Source organism: Rana temporaria, chromosome 2, assembly GCF_905171775.1.
Source record: "Rana temporaria chromosome 2, aRanTem1.1, whole genome shotgun sequence".
Classification (NCBI taxonomy): Eukaryota; Metazoa; Chordata; class Amphibia; order Anura; family Ranidae; genus Rana; species Rana temporaria.
Window position 1 is genome coordinate 181403300 of NC_053490.1, and position 20898 is coordinate 181424197.

At 43.7% G+C, this 20898-nt stretch overlaps 1 protein-coding gene across 1 annotated transcript in view; it reads right to left on the reverse strand.

The window, feature by feature from the left end:
• Positions 1-20317, reverse strand: part of DCT (dopachrome tautomerase) — a 30855-nt gene extending 10538 nt beyond the window's left edge. Inside the window, exons 1-3 of the mRNA XM_040336094.1 lie at positions 19857-20317; positions 4473-4772; positions 2804-2904 (exon numbers count right to left, since the gene is read on the reverse strand). Of these exons, the coding sequence (XP_040192028.1) occupies positions 2804-2904; positions 4473-4772; positions 19857-20148 (693 nt within the window). The 5' untranslated portion in view covers positions 20149-20317. The remainder of the gene's footprint in view (positions 1-2803; positions 2905-4472; positions 4773-19856) is intronic.
• Between the last annotated feature and the right edge of the window lie 581 nt (positions 20318-20898).

A 20898-nucleotide genomic window follows, 5' to 3' on the forward strand; every position in this document is an offset into this window, starting at 1 on the left:
ACGACTCTCCCGTATCATCAGAGACCCGGAGAAACAATCTGCCGGCGCTGGATGGGAGGCATAGAGATGACTGGTGACCAGTCATCTCTATGATCATCGGCGGTCCGGGCATGATGTTATGACATCACGCCCGGGTACCGGAATGTAAACAAAGCCACAATCACGGCTGAAAGCATAAGATACGTGAAAATTTCACGATCTCATGCTTTCTAGCCTGGAGGAGAGATGTGGGGGTCTTATTGACCCCGCATCTCCCCATAAAGAGTACCTCTCACAAACCATTCCTATTACAAGGAAAGTTTACATTCCTTGTAATAGGATTAAAAGTGATAAAAAAAAAGTTAAGTAAAAAAAATAAAAATTAAACGCCCCTATCCCCAGTCGCTCACAAGCGAACACACACGCAAGTCACGCCCACATATGTAAACGCTGTTCAAACCACACATGTGAGGTATCCTGCGTGAGTTAGAGTGCCAGCAACAATTCTAGCACTAGACCTCCAACTCTAAACTGGTAACCTGTAAAAAAAAAATTAAGTACTGAAGTTTGGCGTCATTCCATGAGTGTGCGCAATTTTAAAGTGTGACATTTTAGGTATCCATTTACTCGGCGTAACTTCATCTTTCACATTATACAAAAAAATTGGGCTAACTTTACCGTTTTGTTATTTTTTGCAATGACCACCATGTTATTCCCTAGGGTGTCTGCTAAAAATAAAAAAAAAAAATAAAAAAAGTGTTTGGGAACAATTTTCTAGCAAAAAAAAAAATATGAAGATTTTTGCATGTCAAAATAGGCCCGGTATGGAAGTGGTTAAAAGATATGTAAAAAAACAATAGAAAAGAGAGAGGGCCAAGGGGGTACCACATCCAGATAAATTATGGATTAGGACTGTTGTGGGTGGACTTAAGGTACCAAAAGGAATTCAACATAATTTGAAAAAATATAAAAATTCCATATTATAAAAACAGATTTGACTCTATAGGAGTCGCACAATTTGAAACAATTCCCTTATGATACATACCGCATAGGACAATCTAAGTCTACGTTTCGCTTCCTTAGGACTTATTGTCACATATCAAAGAGGGAATTGAAATTGTCAGAAAACCTTCAAGTGCGCAGCAAATCTCATAACTGCCCCTTCCAGGACGGCATTTGAACACTATTGAATTCTCAGCAGTAATACAAGTTATCACTTGGATAGGTGTCCTTAAATATCAGGCAAAGAATAGACTGAGGACAGTAGTCCAATAATTACTTTAGATGTCTGTAGCAATTATATAACTAGGTGGTGATGCAGGAAAATCCAAATGTAATTATCAGGGACATACAAGTCAGCAATTATTGGAAAGAGGCAGATTAGCCATTTTGTGATGTTCTCTTTCCAATAATTGTTTGGTCTGATCAACACTGGATTCCACTAAATTCTGACTTGTATGTCCCTGATGGTTACATTTGGATTTTCCTGCATCACTACCTGGTTATACAATTGCTACAGACATCTAAAGTAATTATTGGACTACTGTCTTCAGTCTATTCTTTGCCCGAGATTCCCGTTGGAGAGCCGCTCTCCCTCACGGCACCCGTGCAGGCGAGCTCCCGTGTCTTGCTGAATCCATTGAGACAGCAGGACTCTGCTCTGCCCCCCAGCTACATTGGATGGACAGCAGCAGGAGCCAATGGCTGCGCTGCCATCACTCAGGACCCAAGACACTAGCTAGCTGGAGCGGGTGTGCTCGTCCCTGGAACCATTGGGCTCAGAAAAGTATTAAAAAAAAAAAAAGGGGGGGGGGGGGTCATGCACTACAACGTTTTTGGAGTGAAAACAACCCCTTTAATGGTATAAGCCATTTTGAAAGGAGCACGCAAATTCCTAATTTCCTTTCTTAAAGGAGGTTCTTCACCCTGTAAGCAAATATTTTGTACAAAATATTGTAGCTACTGACTTTTAAAAAACACGTACTTATCTGTCCCAAGATCCTGAGATCCCAGCTCTTTGCTCGTCTTCAGGTGAAGGCACCAGCATCCCAATACTAGACAGCCAACTGACTCCTTGTGGCTTCAGTCAGCTGTCCACAAGCGGTGCTGGGCCATGTGATTGGTCCCAGGAGACATGTCCCATGAGGCTGCAGGGAGGGGGGGGCCGAACCTCCAGCAAGATTTACACGTCGATCTGACCAGAAGTTGGATCCTGTACCTGTCAAAGTCAGTTACCTGCTCCCCAGAGAAAAAAATAAATAAAAATGGAGGGGGTTGTGCAGAGAAGGAAAAGTGGAACTTCTCCCTTTGGGTAAAGTTACTCTCCAACTCACCTTCCTTACTTTGGTTATTGTGGCTAAGTTGGTAGACTACCCATGCCAGGATCCCTTGCTGCTTTTTTTTTTTAAAGCAAACATTGGGGTTTATTTACTAAAGGCAAATCCACTTTGCACTACAAGTGCACTTGGAAGTCCAGTCGCTGTAGATCTGAGGGGGACATGCAAGGAAAATAAACAGCATTTTTGCTTGCACATGATATCAGCAGAGCTTCCCCTCAGATCTACAGCGACTGCACTTCCCAAGTGCACAGTGGATTTGCCTTAAGCAATAAACCTTCGTCTTACCATGAAATGAAAAACATGAAATGTTTTGTATAACCTTGATATGATAAATCTGGTAGCCTTCCAACAAACACTGCTGCCAAAAGACAGAACCAACAAAATGCTCCCCATGCAGCAGCAAATTTTACCTTCACTGAATGAGCATTTTTTTTTTTTTTTTTTTTTAAACCTTTCTAGTTGATGACTGTTTATGCCCACATTACCTGTAAATCTCTCTCCAGCCACAACAAGTGATATCTATGCCAAGTAACAAATGCAGGACCCTTGTGTGACAAATCAATAGCTTTGAATGGACGTCCTGGCCCTGGAAAAAAATAAAAAAAAAATAAAAAAAAAAAGAGTTTTAGCTTCCGCTCCAAGAGACAGTTATCATATTATGTTCATTGCCGCACCAAAGAGCTTGGTACAAGGATTAATAGACACAAAGCAACATTTTCTATAGGACAATCAATTGATTAATTGGATGTCACCACAGTCAGTTAATAGAACCTATTATGATTAGCCTAGCGAGGCAGAGTAATGATGCTGTAAAGGTACAGTTTTAGGTCTACTGCATTTTAATAGTCTGTGGATAACCGAACAGAAAAAAAATATATAAATATATAGATATTGATCTTGGTAAATTACATTTTGCAAGAATAAAAATATAGGAAGGTTTACCCAAATAGAAACTAACGTAAAAATTACATTCCACTGGATGCAAGTATAATCAAAACGAAATAAACACATAAAAAGTAACCCATTTTGATCTTTCATTGTTAAGGGTTGTTACCAGTATACTTGCAATACCATCAAGAAGAGTTCTCTGAATACAAGCACAAGGACACCATTTAAATGCCTAGGACCTTGGCATGATTAATGTCCCAAGCACATTTGTAGCACAATAGTCATTGATCACATTAGATGAGCATCTGGTGAATGCAATCTATGCTGTTTAATGAAAATACACTTGAGCAAAAACAGGTAAAAAATTGGTGGTACAGGAGAAATATGGGCAAAGCATTTTGGGCCCTACATCTATGGATTACAAGAGTGCAGTCCTTGCACTCCTGTGACTCATTTTCAGTCAACAGTAGGCTAAAGTCCACTGACGTTCCTCAGCCTGGCCATGCGCTGGATCGATCCTGACTACAGTTGGGATCCACCCAGATCAGCCTCTCAGCCAGCCACTCCCAGGTCCCCCATAGCCTGGGACTCCAGTGAGCACTGGAAGAGCAGAGAGCCAGTTACTGCTTGCTGCTCAGAGCAGAGGAGAGTGGAGAACTAAACGATCAGGGGTGTTTGATCGGATTGATGCTGCATCCCCTAGGTGAGAATAATGCCCCCAACCCCATTCTCTTACACCCAAAAATAAATGTATTATATATATCCGTCATTGGCCAACAGCTGATCACATGGTAAGGGGGGGGGGGGGTCGGGATCAACCCCTTACTCTTAGATCAGCAGAGTCTCATTGACTCGCTGATCAGAGTGAGGCGCGCACGCCCTGCTCTCTAGCGCGCAGGCCACTCGAAAACGGAAGGAAATCCATGGACACCCTCCCGGCAAAGTAGGTCTGCGCTGTAGCAGTCTTTAGCGCTGATCTGAAGTAGTTAATGTTATAACTTAAGTAAATGCCATCTACTAGTCTATCCAACACTACCCTCTCCACAGGTTGACAATGCTATGTTTGAAGGGTGGCTATATTGCTTCTCCACAGATACAGTGGAAGAGTGTGTAGCCATCTCAAGACATGAAAGGTGTTACTGGTCGGATTACCAGGTTAAAAACAAAAAGGCACATTTAGATGGGCTTTAACCTAATAGCTCAACACCAAAAAAGCTATTCAGACATTCCTTTAAATGTTTTTTTGTACTTTTAAAGAAAATATACCGAGCAATGTGTCCCTGACAGAATAGTAGTGAAGCCAGACAAAGAAGTTATAGATGCTGGTGTTCGATACTTGTGGTTCAGTTCCATTGGGCCCAAGAAGACCAAGCCAGTGCTGAGTGGCAATTACGTAATCAGGATGAATGGTGTCCTTCGCACGATCCAGTGCATCCAGGAACTGAGTTCTCTCCTGTGCGGTTAACGAATGTATATTTTTCCGTACAACCGGTGGCTTCCTCTGATCACAGTTAGGTCCTGTCCATCCAAATTTACATTCTCCACAATTATAACCTGCAAAGTTTCCTGAGGAAGACATATGTATAAAGTTTAATAGGAGTAAGCTGCAATTTAACAAGCAATACATCAGGAACAAAGATGCAGATGGCGGCTTGCCAGGCCCATGGGTTAATTTGTATTGTCTTTATAGCATAGAACATAGATGCAGAAATAAGAATAGAAGTGCAAAGCAACAAACGATTTAATTCACATGCCCCAATTGCACAAATTCTTTGCCAAGAGGGATTCAGTAATGTCATGTACTGCAGGTATATTCTGTGGTAATGGTAATTTACCTAATGCTTTGTCTGGCGAAAACTTGCACAATAAAATAACTCTTCCTCCTCACTATACCTCTGCCATCCAAAGCACCAGGTGCGACCTAGGCCTGACTGACCAGTTGGGAGCAGTCAGATCAGGAGAGGATTGGCTTGTTTCTATGTGTCAATGCATGTTCCAGATTTTTTGCTCTAGTAATCAATGCTAGCCAAGCAAGCACAAAAACCATTAGTTTATTCAGTGAAATGCTCTATAATGGTCACTCTGCCCTCCCAATGTAAAATCTATTTTAATAGACTAGACAGGGCAGTCTTTAAAGATTTAGCTCTGCAAAACATAATCACATAAAATGTGAACTCTTCCTTATTCCTCCATTCAGTTTTTGGTTGATTTACTTAAAACCTTTCCACTTTTTCCTGGAAATGAAAATGTGCCACACACACACACACACACACACTTTTCTAATTGACAGGACTGCATATACTTAAAGTGTTAGTAACCTTAACATTCACTGTCAGCCCCTCTCCTTTATCCAGAGTTAAAAGTAATGCACAGTGCAAGTCTTTACTGAAATAGATGCCTCTAAATACTGTTAGAGAAATTCCCCTCCCCTTTTTTTTTTTTCTTGGAACATTTGGGGGAATTTTTTTTATAGAAGTATTTGCACTGAACACACTATCAACTGATAAATGTTATTTCACATATGAAATTCGAGCAAATTTTTAAGCCTTGAACCATTTTAAATATTGTCACATGATGAATTGGACAAGCGAGCTACATATTTACAATGATGGCTCGGGGGTTATTATTTATGATTTGGTTAACACATATTATGGTAGAAAGGAGACATAGATGCCGGTAGGGGTTAGGGGTGGGGAGACCCTCAGTGGGGATTAAGGGATAAGTAGGTGGGGACAGGACAGTGGAGCAGAGAGTGTGTATGAGTGGCAAGGTCACAGGAGAGGCCCCTATGGGGAGCCCCAATGGGCAGGAGGGAGGGGGGGGCAGGAGGGAGGGGGGGACCTGGGTGGAGGGAGGGGGGGTGCGAGGGAGGGGAAGGGTCAATTTGGGGTGGGATATATTGCAGGTAGCCTCACAGTGCTGAAAAGGGATAGGAAAGAGAGCAGATGCTGAGCAGATGCTGTCTACAAGGGTCGATAAGGGGGAGGGCGACTCTCAAGTTGTTAATTCTTATGTTTTTTTGGTTTCGCATTTCTTATTTCTCTTTTTTCTGAACTCTAAATATGGCTTGGCGTATTAGGTCATGGAATATAAGAGGGATGGGCGATTCAACAAAAAAAGCATTGGTTCTGGCCTCAATGGAGGGGAGGGGACCAGGTATATTATGTCTACAAGAGACCCATTTTACGAAAGATAGTATGACCCAAGTGGGAATACGTAGATTCCCGTATAGGTATCATGCGGTACATTCTTCGTATTCACGGGGAGTGAGTATTCTAGTAAGTAAGGGACTACTATTCTCCTGCGAAACAGAGCTGGATAGATGAACAGGGACGCTATATTTTTTTGGACTGCACAATAGACAATGAGCACTATATATTAGCCAATATATATGTCCCCCCTCCCTTCAACCTTTTAGTTTTACAGAAACTGGTCGAGTTTACGATGGACAGGCCGGATATCCCCTTGATAGCAGTGGGAGATTATAACGAAGCCCCTGATAATATGCTCGATAGATTCCCCCCGAGGCGGGACTTGAGGAGAGAACGGGGAGGTCGTCTGGTCCAGCTTATGGAGGAGGCAGGGTTAAAGGATATCTGGCGTGTCCATCATCCAATGACTAGTCAGTACTCGTGCTTTTCTAGCTCATACAATACACTATCTAGGATTGACTTGGCCCTGGGTAATTCACTTTCAATAAATAAGGTAAAGGAAATAGAATATGGCCCGAGAGGGGTCTCAGACCATGCACCTTTAGACCTATTAATTAGAAGAAGGGAGAGACCAACCGCGAAGGAGTGGAAAATCAGCCCTCATTGGCTTGAACTGATTGGGAAATCACAAGATCTGTCAGAGAGTCTGAAAGAATACACCCAGATTAATGCGGGTACAGCAGAGGCTGATATGGTCTGGGATTCCTTGAAGGCATATCTAAGAGGCTTGTTAATACAAAAAGTCGCAAGACTACAGCGCAAATCTAGACAATGGGAAGAGGAGGCGAGAAATGCCGTGATGATAGCCGAGAAACGGTACATAACAGATCGCTCTTTAAGTAGACAAAGGGAATGGCTAGAAAAACAACAGGCTTATAAAATGGTAATTAGGAGAAAAACCGCGAACCGCCAAATCTTTCAAAAGCAAATTCAATTTGGTGAGCGGGAAAGGGCGGGACGGGCGCTGTCGCTCCTGATACAGACAAATTTTCCATCCTCCAGCATTGGGGCCATTAGAAATTCGACTGGCAATATTGTAACGGAAAGCAGAGAGATAAGAGATACCTTCCATGAATTTTATAAAACCCTATATAAATCAAGGGGCGGGAAGATAACATGGAGGCTTTCTTTCAGGGACTGTCCTTCCCAACCCTGCTAGAAGATGAGAAAAAAAAACTAGAATCCCCACTTACGATGGAAGAACTCCGATGTGCTGTGGCAGAGATGGCCAATCATAAGTCACCCGGCCCCGACGGGCTTCCAACAGAAATATTTAAACAATACGGCGACATACTACTGCCCGAGCTTCTGAATACGTTGAACCAGGCTTTCTCTAAAGGACAGCTCCCTCCCTCTATGATGGAGGCAACAATCATCATTATTCCCAAAGAGGGAAAAGATCAACTTGACCCGGCATCATACCGCCCAATTTCCCTACTCTGTACGGATGTAAAAATCCTTGCAAAGGTACTCGCAACTAGGCTAAAGGGATGCATTAAGCGCCTTATACATCCTGACCAGTCGGGATTTATCCCCAATAGGTCAACAAGCCTTAATATAAGGAGGGTCCTTTTAAATACTCAGATCCCAACCGACAATGTGACACCTCGGGCATTATTGGCTTTGGATGCTGCCAAAGCATTTGACAGCTTAGAGTGGTCATATTTATGGCGAACATTAGAGGGTTTTGGATTTGGCCCGTCTTTTATTAGGTGGGTCAAGCTCCTGTATAATAAACCTTGTGCAAAAGTTAAGATCAATGGAGTAATGTCAGACCTGTTCGAACTAGAGAGAGGAACGAGACAGGGTTGCCCCCTGTCCCCTCTTTTGTTTGCGTTGGCTATGGAACCCCTAGCTATAAAAACTAGAGGTAAGGAAGATATCTTGGGTTTTAAAAGAGGTCTAGAAGAGGATAGAATATCGTTGTTCGCAGATGACACTCTTTTTTATTGGAGACGTCAATAATTCGCTGACCCCAGTGGTGCAGATGATGGAAAAGTTTGGTGGGTTTTCTGGGTTAAACATCAATTGGGACAAGTCGGCCTTGTTACTAATCGATACAGAACGATATAGAGTGGCCGCCGACATGCCCCAATTAAAAACCTTGACGTCATTCAAGTATTTGAGGATCTGGATTACACGAGACGTAAGTGAATACATTGCAACGAACCTGGCCCCTCTGTTGTCTAGGCTCAAGCAGAAAAAGGAGATCTGGGGGCGCCTCCCTCTCTCCACGGCCGGGAGATGCAGCTTGATTAAAATGGTTTAAGCGATTGGAGACATTATTTCGCAAATAAGAAAAATAAAAAAATAAAAATACTGTTAGAGAACTTCAGGCCCGTTAAAAGACTCCTGGCCACTCTGCTACTCTGATCCCCGGGCTACAGCGTGAGGGGCCAAGCGCTCCCTCTGACATCAGCCGGGAGGTCAGGTGATCACCGTGCTGCTGCTCAGCCCCTCCTGCTGTAGCCCCAGATCAGACTAGCACAGTGGCCAGGAGTCACATGAGCAGCCTGAAGATATCTATAAAAAAAATTTAGAGGCTTTGGCCCAAATTCTCGTAGAATGGTGCAACTTAGGGCGGGTGTAACATATCTCATTTACGTTACGCCGCTGCAAGTTTTTCAGGCAAGTGCTTTATTCACAAAGAACTTGCCTGTAAAGTTGCGGCGGCGTAGTGCAAATCACCCGGCGCAAGCCCGCCTAATTCAAATTAGGCGGGTAGGGGGCGTGTAGCATTTAAATTAAGCGTGTTCCCAAGCCGAACGTACTGCGCATGCGCCGTCCATAAAATATCCCAGGGTGCATTGCTCCAAATGACGTCGCAAGGATGTCATTCGTTTCGACGTGAACGTAAATGGCGTCCAGCCCCATTCACGGACGACTTACGCAAACAACGTAAATTTATAAATTTCGACGCGGGAACGACGGCCATACTTAACATTAGTTGCACCTCATATACCCAGGGGCAACTTTACCCCGGGAAAAGCCCAACGTAAACGTCGTAACTTTACTGCGTTGGCCGCGCGTACGTTCGGGAATTTGCGTATCTAGCTAATTTGCATACTCGACAGGGAAAACGACGGAGGCGACACCTAGCGGACAAAAAAAAATAAATGCATTTAAGATCCAACGGCGTAAGAGCCTGTTGGATCTAATGGATATCTATGCGTAACTGATTCTAAGAATCAGTTGCATAGATACGACGGCCCAGATTAGGACTTACGACGGCGTACATGGCGTTGCGCCGTCATAAGCCCTTTGAGAATCTGGGCCTTTTTTTCAATAGAGGCTTCATTTTCAATAAACGCTTGCACTGTACATTACCACTGAATATAAAGAAGAGGGTCTAGCAGTGACATTTGTTAAAATGTAATGCACTTCTAATAGCAGCAAGAGGGGGCGGGCAGCAACAGCTCACAAAGACACACAGCTGACAGGCAGGGAGGTGACGGGGAAGTGAGGAGGGCTGCGGATGACAGGCACACAAACTGACCATGGTGTCAGGGTTCAGCAGCCATAATAAAACTTGGTCAGTTTACAGGGGAGGGCAGAACCAGGCAGGTTTTTTACAGTTTCCAAAGGGGCAGGTTAGACAGCACAAGCACTGTGCTGTTTAAAGTGGTTGTGAAACCTTACAACTCACTTTCACCTACAGGCAAGCCTAGATTAAGGCTTACCTGTAGGTGCTGCAAATATCTCCTAAACCTAACACGTTTAGGAGCCATTTACAATTCCCTGTACGAGGATTTCTTCTGCGAATGCACCAATGTATTTGGCGCATGCGCACTTTAGAAGGGTATTGGCGTGCTGTTTCCAGTGATGTCACGCGATTATGGCCAGTCAGAGCTGGAGTTCCGCGACACCGGAAGGAAGATGGACACTTCCAGCCAGCGAGGAAACCGGGGGGAAATCTCAGGCTTCGGTTTCAGGTAAGTGACACACAATGGGCTACTGTGCAATGCATAGTAGCCCATTATGCTTTTACCTTAGCAGGGAAACTAGGTTTGTAACCCCAACAAAAAATAAATATTATGTACATAGCAAACTAAGGAAACAGTTGCAACCTGTAAGTGTACTTTATGAAAGTCCAGTACAGTGTAGATATAAAGTATATTGATAACTGGAGAGCGTACAGTGTTTTGTACGGTCAGAAAAAAAAACAAAAAAAAAAACAGAATTACGTCATGTCAAAGTTCCCAAACACTTACAATGAATGTAAACCCACATACACCCAGTGAAGCGAATAGCCTCTGATGATACTGAAGACAAATCTCCCTACATGTTTTACATCTATATCTGCTGTCTTCAGCTTGCTATATTCTTTAGAAAGTGCACATTATGTAAGAATTTTCTTCTTGTTCAGCACTGGGAGTGAAGTCTTGGCATACACCGACAGCTGATTGGGGGGAAAGGCACCCCCTCTCCACACACACACACACACACACACACACGAATATGTAGAGCTGTACTCTGAACAGGCCAGCTGATTGCCAATTTTTAGCACCCACCACAACACAAATTTTAGGCCGTTTTTATCTCCGGTGTTGGAAAATGTGTTAGAAGTTAGGCTGATAACAGAAGAATGGCGCAGCAGAAAGACATGGGACTTGGCTTTGGAGAGATATAAGCCAAACACTACAGATATGTGAGAGGGTCATATTTCATTAAATCAGGTTTACATCCACTTTAAGCCACAGACTTCGTTTATGGGCAGGCTAAATGTACCCAAGCTGAGTAATCAACTTGGGTACAAAGCCTGGTGATTCTTCATGCTATAGCTGCTAGAAATAATCACTGTTCTTGGGGGTGCTGAGAGAACACACTAGCTCTGCAGGAGGGATTCCCTCATAAAGACTGTTGATTGGGGACGATTGTACTTGGGTTGCAAATAAAAAAAAATAAAAAACACAAAACACCAACACCAACACACACCTTTGGCTGGTTTTAGAAGGCATCTATTGGCCTTGGGATTTTATATTAGTTTGTTGAAACAAAGCTTAAATATGTTACTGTGATCATTGAAAAAGACTAGATTACTACAATGGCAGATACAAGAAAGTACTCAGGCTGCCATTGAGGCCTTCTCCTAAAAATGCTGGTCATCTACCTGACATTGTCATTTTGGGACTTCAGTTTGAGTCTGACTTCACATGCTCTATTCTTGTATCATTCAAAACTCTGAACAAACAGTTTACCATCATTGAGACCTTAAGGGAGCCAGACTGGTAAGTGGGCTTATAAAATGCCCCATTACTGGTGTCAATGAGCGTAAACTGTGCCCCATCTGGTTTTAGTGGAAGGAATAGTGCCCCATTGTTGGTATTCAAGGTAGGAATGGTGCCCCAACACTGGTGTCTATGGGAAGACTAGTGCCCCATCATTGGTGCTAGTGGGTGGCATGGTCCCTCAAAGGCCAGATAAAAGCAAGCAAAGGGCCACACCCGGCCTGTGGGCTGCAGTTTGGAGGCCACCATTCTAGATTAGTGATTCAAATATTGAGGCCAGACCACCATTAGATTCAAAAAGGTCATCAGCAAAAGTGGCCTACATATTTCCATCCTCGATCTAGTCACTAGGGCATAATCAGACACCGAATCTATGACTCCATGGAACCAAAATTCTCAGGTTATGCTTCCCAACATTTCTATAATAAGGTAGGGTTATGCTACTCAGTTTCAACTCTTTGCAGTAGATCCCATTGGGTCCTTATAGCTTTTGAAATTTGGTTGAAACTGGTAGGTACTTACCAAGTTATTTGGCCAATAGCATGACACAAATAAGCTCTTTTACAAAGTAGAATAATTATCAGAAATGTTACTTGAATCCAGTTGCCTGGCCATTGAACCCAACCCACAGTGTTAGAGCCCACCTATTTCCCAGCAGCCATCCTTTAACTGGAGCATACAATTGTTAAAACAATGCATTGGACAACTCAGAAAGCAGCAGTGTTATGTCTCAAGGGTGCATTTTTGTTATTTCAAACAGCTAGCAATTTAGCTAGTCAGCAACAGAGGAATAGAAGACTCGGGTAAATGCATAAACATAGTTCAGAGGTTATACAATATCACTTTGAACAAATGCTGCAATTTAAATTGTAGCAGATTCATGCAGGTGGCGTTGTCTATTAAAACTTGGAGGGCTAGGGGGTCCTACACCAAACTTTGTCATAGGCTCAAACTTTTCAAAGATATGTCTTCTTTGATCCTTACCAAGCTTTGGGTGTCATAATATAAATACTTTTTACTTCTGCAAACAGCCTGTGGAAATCATCTCAATGCTGATTAGGAAGCAGCAAACTGAAGAATACAAGTTTCAGATAAATGTCATCTCGAGGATGATTCACAAAAAAAACGGCTCGTTAGGTTCACTATTAAGAGTGACTTTTCCAAATATAACCATGTACATTCAGCGACGGTGGGAGCCTTCATGGGCTACAGTTGTGGTGATGGTCCAGGGAGCAGCTCCTTAATGAAGCATCTGCTGAGAACAGTTTGTGTAAACACATTGTGCCATCCATCTAAGATTGCAGAGTTGGGCTCCAGCGGCATGGCAAATTTAATGGTTCGGTGTCAAATTCATTTACCTACTCTTAGTAACACAGGGTTACATCTAAATCACTGTCATTTGATAACTAATTAAAAGAAAAACAAATATCATTTGCGTTTAACTGACTGGAAAATTAATTTTACATGGGAATTGATGCTGTGCAATCACACAAGGAGTCTTATTGTAGTGAAGTGCGTAGAAGCCATTAAACTAGGTCTAGGCTAGATTTTTTTTTATACTCAAACTACGTCCCAGCAGAGTATGTGGAAGAAAAGTCATACCGATATGTGAGCTCTGGGCAGCTCTCCCCACTCTAATGACCAAGTCAAAAGCCGAAGAGGGTAATCATCTTTGCCATGAAGCAAAGCATTGTGGTCATAGCATGTATACAACACCATCCTGCTGCCTTTGCAGCTTAAAGTGGACAGAAAAATTTTAATACATGATTTCTTGCCCATTTTTCAGAGAATATGAATAAAACAAACTTTTCACTCATTAGTGTTTGGCTAAAGCCATTTATCATCAATCAACTGTGTTTACTCTTTAAATCATGGAGCACAGAAGCTACCCAAATGACCCTGATCAAAAGTTTACATACCCCACTTTGACATCAATTACAGCTTGAAGTCATTTGTGCCATTTGTGGATGAGGCGCTTTATCTTCTCAGATGGTAAAGCTGCCCATTCAGCTTGGCAAAAAGCCTCCAGTTCCTGTAAATTCTTGGGCTGTCTTGCATTAACTGCGCCTTAGATCTCCCCAGAGTGGCTCAATGATATTGAGGTCAGAAGAGAGATGGCCACTCCAGAACCTTCATTTTATTCTGCTGTAGCCAATGACAGGTCGACTTGGCCTTGCGTTTTGGATCATTGTCATGTTGGAATGTCCAAGTACATCCCATGTGCAGCTTCTTTGCCGATTTTCCTCCAGTATTTTTTTAAAAACATACTGCATTCATCTTGCCATCAATTTTAACCACTTCCCGCTCGCCAATGACAAATTGACGTCGGCAAAGTGGTTGTAGAATCCTGACTGGACGTCATATGACGTCCTCAGCATTCTGAGCCGCTGCGCGCCCCCGGGGGGGCAAAGAGTCTCTCACGGAGACTCTTTACCACGTGATCAGCCGTGTCGAATCACGGCTGATCACGATGTAAACAGGAAGAGCCGTCGATGGCTCTTCCTCACTTGCGTCTGATAGACGCGAGTAGAGGAGAGCCGATCGGCGGCTCTCCTGACAGGGGGGGGTCGCGCTGATTGTTTATCAGCGCAGCCCCCCCTCGGATCGCCACATGGACCACCAGGGAAGCCCACCCTGGACCACCAGGGAAGGGCAGGAAGAAAAAAAAACGGGGCAAAAAAAAAGTCTAAAAAAAAATAAAGATGCCAATCAGTGCCCACAAATGGGCACTGACTGGCAACAAAAGGAAAACAGTGCCGCCCCACAGTGTCCATCAGTGCCGCCCCACAGTGTCCATCAGTGCCGCCCCACAGTGTCCATCAGTGCCACATACCAGCGCCGCCTATCAGTACCACCTCATCTGTGCCCGTCAGTACTACCTCATCGATGTCCATCAGTGCCATCTCATCTGTGCCCATCAGTGCCCATAATTGAAAGAGAAAACTTACTTATTTACAAAACAATTTACAGAAAAATATAAAAACATTTTTTTTTCAAAATTTCCAGTCTTTTTTTAATTGTTGCGCAAAAAAAAAAAAAAAAAAAAATCGCAGAGGTGATCAAATACCAGCAAAAGAAAGCTCTATTTGTGGGGAAAAAAGGACGTCAATTTTGTTTGGGTACAGTGTAGCACGACCGCGCAATTGCCATTCAAAGTGCGACAGTGCTGAAAGCTGAAAATTGGCTTGGGCGGGAAGGTGTATACGTGCCCTGTATGGAAGTGGTTAACTAAATTTCCTGTGCCTTTGTAGATCGCAAACATCAGCGATCCACCTCCGTTTCACAGTAGGAATAGTGCACCTATCATCATAGGCCTTGTTGACTCCTCTCCAAATGTAGCGTTTATGGTTGTGGCCAAAAAGCTACATTTTCACCTCACTCCAAATGACTTTGTGCCAGAAGGTTTGAGGCTTGTCTCTGTGCCGTTTGGCATATTGTAAGTGTGATACTTTGTGGCATTTGCGTAGTAATGGCTTTCTTCTGGAGACTTGACCATGCAGCCCATCTTTCTTCAAGTGCCTCCTTATTGTGCATCTTGAAACTGCCACACACATGTTTTCAGAGAGTCCTGCATTTCACCTGATGTTATTTGTGGGTTTTTCTTTGCATCCTGAACAATTTTCCTGGCAGCTGTGGCTGAAATTTTAGTTTGTCTGCCTGGCTGTGGTTTGGTTTCAAAAGAACCCCTCATTTTTTAGAGTTTGAACACTGCTGATCGGCATTCCCAATTCCCCGGATATCTTTTTACATCCTTTTGCTGTTTTACACAGTTCAATAACCTTTTCCTGCAGATCCTTTGACAATTCTTTTTTCTTTCCCCATGACTCACAATCCAGAAATGTCAGCACAGCATTGGATGAAAGATGCAAGGGTCTGTGTCAAGGAGTCCAGAAACCCATTGACCTTTTATACACACACTAATTACAAATAAACAGATCACGGGTGAGGATGGTTACCTTTAATAGCCATTCAAACCTTTGTGTCAACTTGTGTGCATGTTATCAGCCCAAAATCACCAGGGTATGTAAACTTTTGATCAGGGTCATTTGGGTAGTTTGTTGCGATTATGATTTAAAAAGAGTAAACGCAGTTGATTAATAAACGGCTTCAGCCAAACACTAACCATGAGTGAAAGAAAAGATTGTGTCAACATTCATATTCTCTGAAAAATGGGCAAGATAAAAAAAAAATCATAAAAATGTCCGACACACACACCATTAACAGTGCAGGGCACCGCCCACCTATCAATGAGTCAGATGCCATTCAGGACACCAGATGCATGGATGCCAATGCAGGGTGGGTGTTTTTTAAAGCACGGATTAGAGCCTCTAATAGGCTTCAAAATAGAGTGGGCACAGGGCACACAGAGCACAGAGAATTCGCTCACAGCCCACCCTAGAGTGTTACAACAGCAAATGAATATTTGGTATTGTACCACTGATCCTCCTCCCAGCCAATCAGGAAGTGGGTTTTGGCACCCAATTGCCTGAAAGGACAGGCAAATCCATTGGATGCCTAGGAGGGGAGGAGCCGCACTCTGGCAGCCACAGATGAGGACATGGAGCTGCTACCCACCTAGATGGGGTAAGTGCCGACCCACTGGCAAAGAGGGGGTGTGCTCGTTTGCATCCCTCCAAAAAAAAAAAAAATATATATAAAAGTTAAAAAACCACCACTTATTAAAAAAAAGGAACTACAAGGCAAACCTAGAATGTATTACTTGTATGTATGAATTGCTCATGATATTTTTAAACCAAACATAAAAGGAACGTTGTACATGTTAAACCAAAGACATTTCAGGGACAATTATGCATAGCCAAAATGTCTTTCCTGGTAACCACTGTCCATGGGAAAAAACAATATTTTACAGTGGTCACCAGGACAGGAGGTGAACGAAAACCATAATGTTCTAGTAATAACTGCTTTAATGTGGTATTAACCACTTCCCGACGGCCGTACGACTTTATACGGCTGCAGGGTGGCTCTAATTCTCTAACTCGCCGTGTTTTTACGGCCTCCGCTCCTCATGGCCACTGGGGGGCGCGCGCATGCCCGCTGCATCACTTAGATGCCGATGCGTGTGCCTGGCGGCCGCGATGTCCGCCGGGCTCCCGCGATCGCGGTTACAGAGACAAGGACGTGGATCTGTGTGTGTAAACACACAGATCCACGTCCTGTCAGGGAGAGAGGAGACCGATCTGCGTCTCTTGTACATAGGGACACAGATCGGTCACCTCCCCCAGTCAGTCCCCTTCCCCCACAGTTAGTAACACTAGGCAGGGTACACATGTAACCCCTCCCTCACCCCCTAGTGTTAACCCCTTCAATGCCAGTCACATTTATACAGTAATTAGTGCATATTTATAGCACTGATCGCAGTATAAATGTGAATGGTGCCAAAAGTGTCCGATGTGTCCGCCATAATGTCGCAGTCCCAATAAAAAAAAAAAAAAAAACGCAGATCGCCTCCATTTCTAGTAAAAAAAAAAAATAATAATAATTCTGTCCCCCATTTCGTAGGCGCTATAACTTTTGCGCTTTTTTTTTTTTTTACCAAAAATATGTAGAATACGTATCGGCCTAGACTGAGAAAGGAAAAAAAAAAAAAAACAAATTGAGCTATTTATCATAGCAACAAGTAAAACTTTTTTTTTTCAAAATTTATAGCGCAAAAAATAAAAACCGCAGAGGTGATCAAATACCACCAAAAGAAAGCTCTATTTGTGGGGGGAAAAAAGGTAAATTTTGTTTGGGAGCCACGTCGCATGACCGCGCAATTGTCAGTTAAAGCGACGCAGTGCCGAATCGCAAAAAGTCCTCTGGTCAGGAAGGGGGTATATGTGCCCAGTAAGCAAGTGGTTAAAAGCAAACATATTGCAGTTTGTGAATTCTTAGATGTGATGGCTGCATTTGTTTTTTTAGGCTTTCTGCCCTCCATCTGGTGATCCAGCCAGCAAGTCTGTTCTCCAAAAACACGTTTTCTTGCAGTAACAGTGATGGGGCAAACCATTTAACACTAGCAGTGGTACTTACAATGATCAGCTTTTATTAATGTAAAAGCTTTATCCCAAAAGGAAAAAAAGGTTTGCTGCAACTGCTCATAAAAGGTTAATTGGAGTGCTGGTTCAATTTGTTAGTATAGTTAAATCTGCTAGTACATCCAACACTCCCCTCCCCCCATGCTACAAAGGCTGCTGTCCAAATGAGCCCTTTGTGCTCATTGATCCAGACTGGGGGCGTTCTAATACAGGGAGGCATTTTACTGGCATTAGCGTCACTAGGGGGGCCCAGGGGGGGCCATGGCCCCCCCCCCCCCCCCCCCCCCCAACATTATACTATGCCCCCCCCATTTAAAATAAACACTGAGATTCAGGGGACAGGGATGAACTGAGCAGCTGTGGTGCTGGTTCCAGCTCCTCCACCTGACTCCATTCCTGGCCACTGACGTCTAACAACCAGTGACGTCAGAGCTGGCATTAGTAGTTCTTTCTGCCCTTCCTCCTCCGCAATGGGCGAGGAGACACAGGTGATCAGCTCCTTCTCCCCTCCCTCTCTAGTACGGGATGGGAGAGGGGACACATCTGATCTTCTGTCTCCCCGTTCCTTGCCGCCCCCTCCCCCCGCCACTCATCCTGTGTGTGTACCGCGGGAAGTGTGAGCTCAATAGCTTTACATTTGACCTTGCGGTAAACACAGGATGAGAGCGGCAGCGGGAGGAGGGGGGGCAGGGGAGAGAGAAGGAGCAGATCAGATGCGTCTCCTCTTCCATCCTGTACGAGAGAGGAAGGAGGGGAGAAGGAGCTGATCGCCGGTGTCTGACTCCTCACCCAATCGCAGAGGAGGGAGGGGAGAAAGAATTACCAGGTGTTCGAGAAATTGGAGGTACTAATGGGCACCAACAGAAGGCAGCATTGATGGCCACTGATAGGCAGCATTGATGAGCAATGATAGGCAGCACTCATAGGTGCCACTAATGGGCTTTGATAGGCAGCATTGATGGGCATTGAGCACTGATAGGCAGCATTGATGGGCATTGAGCACTGATAGGCAGCATTGATGGCAACTGATATGCTGCAATGATGAGCAGGCACCGATTGGTGGTATTGATGAGCACTGATAGGCAGCACTGGTGGGCACTGATAAGTGGCACTGGTAGGGGCATTGATGAGCAATGATAGGTGGCATTGAAGAGCATGTAGCCCAACATTGAAAGAACAAATTACACGCTTTGAATCTAAGTGGCCGTCTGCAGCTGCAACGTTCAGCCAACATCTCTTTTTAACAAGACCTCCGGAGTGCATTCTATTCTTGTATGTATGCATGCATGCATGCATATTTAAATTGTGTTTTATAGTTTTTTCACAAAGTGAAATATATAAATGTCACTTTTTTTATATATAATTTGGTTGTTTTGATATCACATTTTGAATAACAAAAACTTTATTTTTATTTAAAACCACACACACACACACACACACACACTTATTTGGATTTATACAGAATCTGAATTCTGCCAACTGATGCAAAAAGGAAATGATCACTTCCTGTTCTGGCCAACCGACTCAGTTTGACTCACATCTAAATCAAGCTAAATGATGGCCATACACACGTGATCAATTTCTTCCAATCTACAATCAATTTATAGCCTATAACCTATTTCATCTGGCACGTCGCCGGGGGGATTTTGATTGAACAAGATACGATTGATGGCATCTGTTTCTACCATGCAATGTCATTCCAATTGATTGAAATGTGATCAGATTCGTAAACAAAGTATCTGATCACTGGTGCCAATCAACGGTAAACCATCAGTCACTTGCTGCCCCAGCCAATTGTTTTAGGTCAGATTTGACTGTAAAATCTTTCAAAGAGAAGTTTGATTTGCAGATTTGAAAATATCAATTGAATGATAAAGTTGAAGTGTGTATGGCCAGCAATAAATAATCAGAAGGAAAGTTATGGCTCTTCAAACAGCAGATTCAGGGCCAGTTCACACCATAGAATACACAGTCCAGATGCGTTCCAGAATGCTTTTCTGCCTTTTACAGCATTCCAGTACAGGAAAAATGCATGGTCTACTTTTTTCTGGAACTGCAAGCACTGGTGTGAACTTTGCAATTAAAGACAATATAACCTACTTTCCATGCATTTTTTGCAGCTTAGTAAAGAGCAGTAAAGGTGTGAGTTGGGGTATCAGCGGCAGTACTCACCATTACACCGGCAGGTGGCGTTGTAGAACTTGAGTGGCCAGCGCTCCCGGTCATCCACATTGCGCAGAGTGTACGGTCCGCTCCATGGGCGCTCATCTACCTGGACCTGTACACACTGTCCCCGACCCTGCGCGGAGCCGCATACGTTGTCTTCCTGGGAGCCCACAGGGGGGCAGCACCTCTTGTTCACCAGAGCCGACACTGTAGTACAAGCTCTGGGGAACTGAGCTCCGAGGCGCTGTGTGCAGAGGGCGAGCAGAAGCAGAGCGCACACACTCCTCACATGAGCCATGTCTGCTCTGTAACGATAGAATCACCTCAGCCGCGGGAGACTCCTCTATATCTAGCCTGAGTCACTCTATAACGAGTTAGTACACAGGTGATGGGGCCATTAATGAGACACAGCTAATCCTTCCCGCCCACACGTGACCAGCTTCCCAGTGGTGGAAGGGCCGGTCCGGTCTGTGCACCCTTTTATATGAGGAGGATTAGAGGGCTCCTCGTGAGGGCACATGACTGACCTATACACAATGTGATCAGCTCGTGCCTGCCAACATTCCACACATTAACCCCCCTTCCTTACAGGGAAATAACTCTCCAGCTCTCCTCTAATAATCATTGCACACATATTTGCTAAAAAAAAATGTGCTAAATGTTTATTTTGATGCAAATGAGTCCGCAGAGCACGGCATCTGTGACCAGGACTTGTTCACATCGCAATATCTGCCTTACAGATGGTCTCTGCGTGTGCGTTTTCATGCTTTTTTCTTCATCTTGGTTAAGCCTCGTACACACGATCAGATTTTCAGGCAACCATTCGTCAGTTTTTTGTTGCAGGCTAGTCTCAAGTCGAAAGTGAAGAGGTTACTCGCCATACGGAAATTCTTGTACGACAGAATTCAACTTTGGAAGTGACGTCATGTGTTAAATCGTCTTGTATGTATTTTTTCGTTTCAGCGCATGCGTAGTCTTGCTCTTATGATTTTTTTTCCGGACGAAAAACGTACTAATAATACGAAAATCGTAAGTTCTGTTTACGTAC